We start from the raw sequence: 3886 nt of genomic DNA, 5'->3' as shown, positions 1-3886 counted from the left end.
AGTACCGAGATGGTGATTGACAATGTAAATTTATTGTAATATGGTTGTATAATTTAATTATCATTAAATATAATATAACTAGTATATTTTACTAGTTAAACAAATAATATAAATGAACTATAAGCAATAAAATAAAATAAATGAACATTCCATATTTATATAAATTAACATGGTGTTAAATTAAGGGATAATTACACAAGGCACCATTTTGTATAAAAAAAAATTATATTTTACGTTTAAAGAATTTTTTTTTTTTTTACATTTTTACAGTTTTCCATAAAAACAACAAGAAAACTACATAAAAGTAATATGAAAATAACGACTAAATAAGATCAAAATAACAACAAAAAATAACATCAAATAACAAAAATATCAACAACAAATTAACAAGAGTACAACATAAAAAGACTGTATTTTCTATAAATAAAATAAAAAAATCATAAAAATATTAAAAATTCCGTAAAATTGTATTTTTTTTTTTAATTTTTTGTTGTTTTGTGTATTTGTGAAATAATCTTTTAACTTAGGGTGAGTTTGGTAACACTTTTTTAATCAGTTTTTTGCTTTAAAATTAGAAAAGTGAAAATATTTTTCAAAATCATGTTCTATAAAACTGTTTTGACTTTTCAATTTTTTAATTAAGAATCTAATTTTTTTTTTTAAAAAAAAATCACTTTTAAAATTTTTTAAACAGTTTTTTTCTTAATTAATATTTTGGACTCCGACCCCAACTTAGACCTTGGGACCCGGACTCAGACCACGGCCCCGACCCCAGACCTAACTTAAATAAAATTAAAAAATAAAAATAAAATTGAAAGTTATAGAACACACTTCTGTTTTTTTGTTTTTAAAATTGAAAAACAAAAGTAGTTATAGAAAACATTTTTATTTTTTTAAAAAAAAAATTAAAAACACAAATTTTACTTTTATTTACTGTTTTTAAAATTAAAAAACAAAAGTGTTACTAAACGCCCCTTTAATGTATTTTAATTTTAAAATAAGGTGTGAACCTATCATTAGCGCCATTTATAGTAGATGGTATAAAATTTGTGTTATATTTAGCTAAAAAAAATTGTACTCCAATTTAAAACTAAAAAATTAATAGAAAGGTATAAAAAAAAGGAATAAAAGTATTAATTTTCAATTTAAAGTATAAAAAAACTCTATTAAATATATTATATATAAATAAAACTGAAAAAGTTGTTAAATATATTAATTAGTGATAAAAGTATAAAATAAAAGTGATATTTATTGTAGTGTAAAATTTAATTTATACTATATATTTTTGTGTCAAATTTAATAAAGTTTTAATGTGGTAAATTTAGAGTAAATTGTAGTTTGTATACTACTATTTGAGTTAAATTTTATAAATATGGACTAAAAAAATGCCTACCCACCACACTTTTAGCATTTCATTAGAAAAGATATCATATGGGACAGGAACTGTTATACGCGATCTTCATTCAAAGAAGTATGATTCGTGTCTCATACATATTGGATTATTATATTTGATATAATATACAGACGTAAGGTTAGAAAAAGAAAAGAAGAAAAGAAAAGTTCTCAGGAAAGTAGAAACTCAAGAAATTACTCAAGAGTTGCAGCATCAAAGAATTCATCAAAGTTAACACAGTCCTCCCAATTATCTGCAGCCTCCAAGTCACTTACTACCACTTCGATATGACTAGAACCTTCATATGAAGAGCTACTATTACTAGTGAATACCAAAACTTGTTCATTAGAATCAGTCTCCCTTGACAGACTTCTAATCAACTCATTATCCTCATTACAAACTTTGCCTTTGTCATTCTGATCCTCACAACCTACTTCCAACAAAAATTCATGATCTTGATGATCAGGTTCGAAGACCATGTCAAATTGGTTACTAGTTTCGTCTTTACAAGTACCGGAAATTCCACCCAAATGGGAGATTTCTTGGCTCCAATCATCCAGATGATTTGGTTCCAAAACCAGAGGCTTAGACATATGGGTGCTGCCACCAGCCACTGTCTGAACATGATTCATTAGAGCAAATTTAGAAGCCATTTTGTTGAGTAACCTGGTTGAGGAGGAGAACGGAATTGAAACATGAACTGCATTTTCAGATTCAGGACTACTTCTCTCATCACTAGTATCTTCAATCCCCATACCGACCTCAGAAAAACTGATGTCACTACTACCACTAACTGTACTGCCTTCTAATGTTCTGGAAAAGATTGCTTTAATGGCACCAAGAGAATTTGATTTTGGTGAGTTGAGAGTTGTGGCGACCCTGTTGAGTAAATTAGCTGGAGTATTGGCGGTGGTGCTAGTGGTTGTAGTAGTATTAGTAGGACTTGAGACAGAGTTGGCCTCTGTTGAGTTACACTTCACAACTTGTTGGTTAATTAATGAGACGATGGAACCAGATGCTTTGAGCTTAGAAGCAACATCATTAAGTAGCTTAAAAGTTGACCCTTTAAACTCAACGACGTTGAGATTCTTCGTAGGACTTTTCTCTGTTTCAGCATTGTTACCAATACCATTTTTAGCTACAAGATTTTCAATATCGGCTCTAGTGATTAAATTATCCTTGCCCTTTTCAGCTACGATTCTCTTCAGTCTCGTATTCCAATGGTTCTTGATTTCGTTGTCTGTTCGCATTGGTAACTGTTTCGCTATGGCTGACCATCTACAATTACTCGGAAATTAGTTAAGTAAAAGAAGAACAAAAAAAAAGAATAAATAAATAAAGTCGGTAACTGGGGAAAATGAGATCAATTAAAAAAATAATATGCTAAATGAAACAGCAAAAGAAAAAAAAATGATATTTATATATAAAGTATGCCCAGAAAGGTAGGAACAAAAATGAGGAAAATGAAGTCTATGAAATGGGTAGATCAGTTAGGGAAAACGAATGAAAAATATGCAACATTGTGAGTAAAAGTCCAACTCACATCAAGAAAATAAAAATCAAACACTCACTTGTTGCCTAAAACAGCATGAAGTCTCATAATAGTCTCTTCTTCCTCATTAGTGAACTCTCCCCTCTTAATGCCAGGCCTCAGATAATTAGTCCATCTCAATCTGCAGCTCTTTCCACACCTCGAAAGACCTGAAACCAGAATACCCATTTCCTAAAATGAGTTCATTTTAACACACACATTTTATTAACCACACTGTCAGAATTAGAACCCCAAAATAAAAACGCCGACCAGCTTTCTCAGGCAAGGATCGCCAGCCTCCCTCGCCGTGTTGGGTAATGTAAGCAGAGAGTTTTTGGTCCTCTTCGGTGGTCCACGCGCCTTTCTTCAAACCTTGGACGTTGCAGCAGGGTGTCCTTCCCATGTCGAGTATTGGAACCAAAAAAGTTGTCTCCTTTTTTTGGTTTACTGGGGTCACCGGAAGGGTCTAGTATTGGCCGGTTTGCCGTACAGTCCTAAGAGGATCGTATACATATGACGTTTTTGGCTTTGAACGAAGTAAGTGAAGGATAAAGCTAAAAAAAAAAAAAGCTGAGGACAGAGAAAAATATATTTTTTTTAAAATAGAAATATTTATTATAATAATAATAATAATGGTCCACATGAGTTGGAATGTGAGGGACCTTAAAATATAATATTATGGTTTTGCCCAATTATTGTGATATGGTAAAATCCTGAAGATATAGGCATGTAGCTGCGTCACATGAGTTGGTAAGGAGATGGGTTTGTCGAGTAGTGGGACTGAATCTCGTAATTCAATGAGTCCCAATGAAATGTAACCATTCATTTCATAGTACTGAATGTGAATAAAGGCATCCCGGTTTCAAAAAAAAAAGAAATAACTGCGTCCCAATTTACTACATCCCTTTTTAGATCTAAATTCATTCCACAGCATGATAATATAATATTAGTATTCTTTTCTT

General features: G+C 30.9%; 1 protein-coding gene across 1 annotated transcript; it reads right to left on the bottom strand.

Moving 5' to 3' along the window:
* Positions 1 to 1432: 1432 nt before the first annotated feature.
* Positions 1433 to 3612, bottom strand: LOC115708734 (transcription factor MYB122). The gene is made up of 3 exons (XM_030636736.2): positions 3195 to 3612; positions 2965 to 3094; positions 1433 to 2671 (listed from the first exon to the last, which is right to left on the bottom strand). Exons 1-3 carry the CDS (start codon positions 3325 to 3327, stop codon positions 1588 to 1590), a joined length of 1347 nt encoding a protein of 448 aa, XP_030492596.2. The 5' UTR covers positions 3328 to 3612; the 3' UTR covers positions 1433 to 1587.
* Positions 3613 to 3886: the final 274 nt, after the last annotated feature.

The sequence above is a fragment of the Cannabis sativa genome, chromosome 3 (assembly GCF_029168945.1).
Source record: "Cannabis sativa cultivar Pink pepper isolate KNU-18-1 chromosome 3, ASM2916894v1, whole genome shotgun sequence".
NCBI classification, from domain to species: Eukaryota; Viridiplantae; Streptophyta; class Magnoliopsida; order Rosales; family Cannabaceae; genus Cannabis; species Cannabis sativa.
This window is presented reverse-complemented; position numbering and strand designations above follow the sequence as displayed.

Excerpts from the sequence above, each read along its gene's own strand:
- LOC115708734 (XM_030636736.2), bottom strand. The coding sequence starts at position 3,327 with ATGGGAAGGACACCCTGCTGCAACGTCCAAGGTTTGAAGAAAGGCGCG. Across the intron at positions 3,095-3,194 it reads ATCCTTGCCTGAGAAAGCTG|GTCTTTCGAGGTGTGGAAAG; the intron begins GTCGGCGTTTTT and ends TTCTGGTTTCAG. Across the intron at positions 2,672-2,964 it reads CATGCTGTTTTAGGCAACAA|ATGGTCAGCCATAGCGAAAC; the intron begins GTGAGTGTTTGA and ends GAGTAATTGTAG.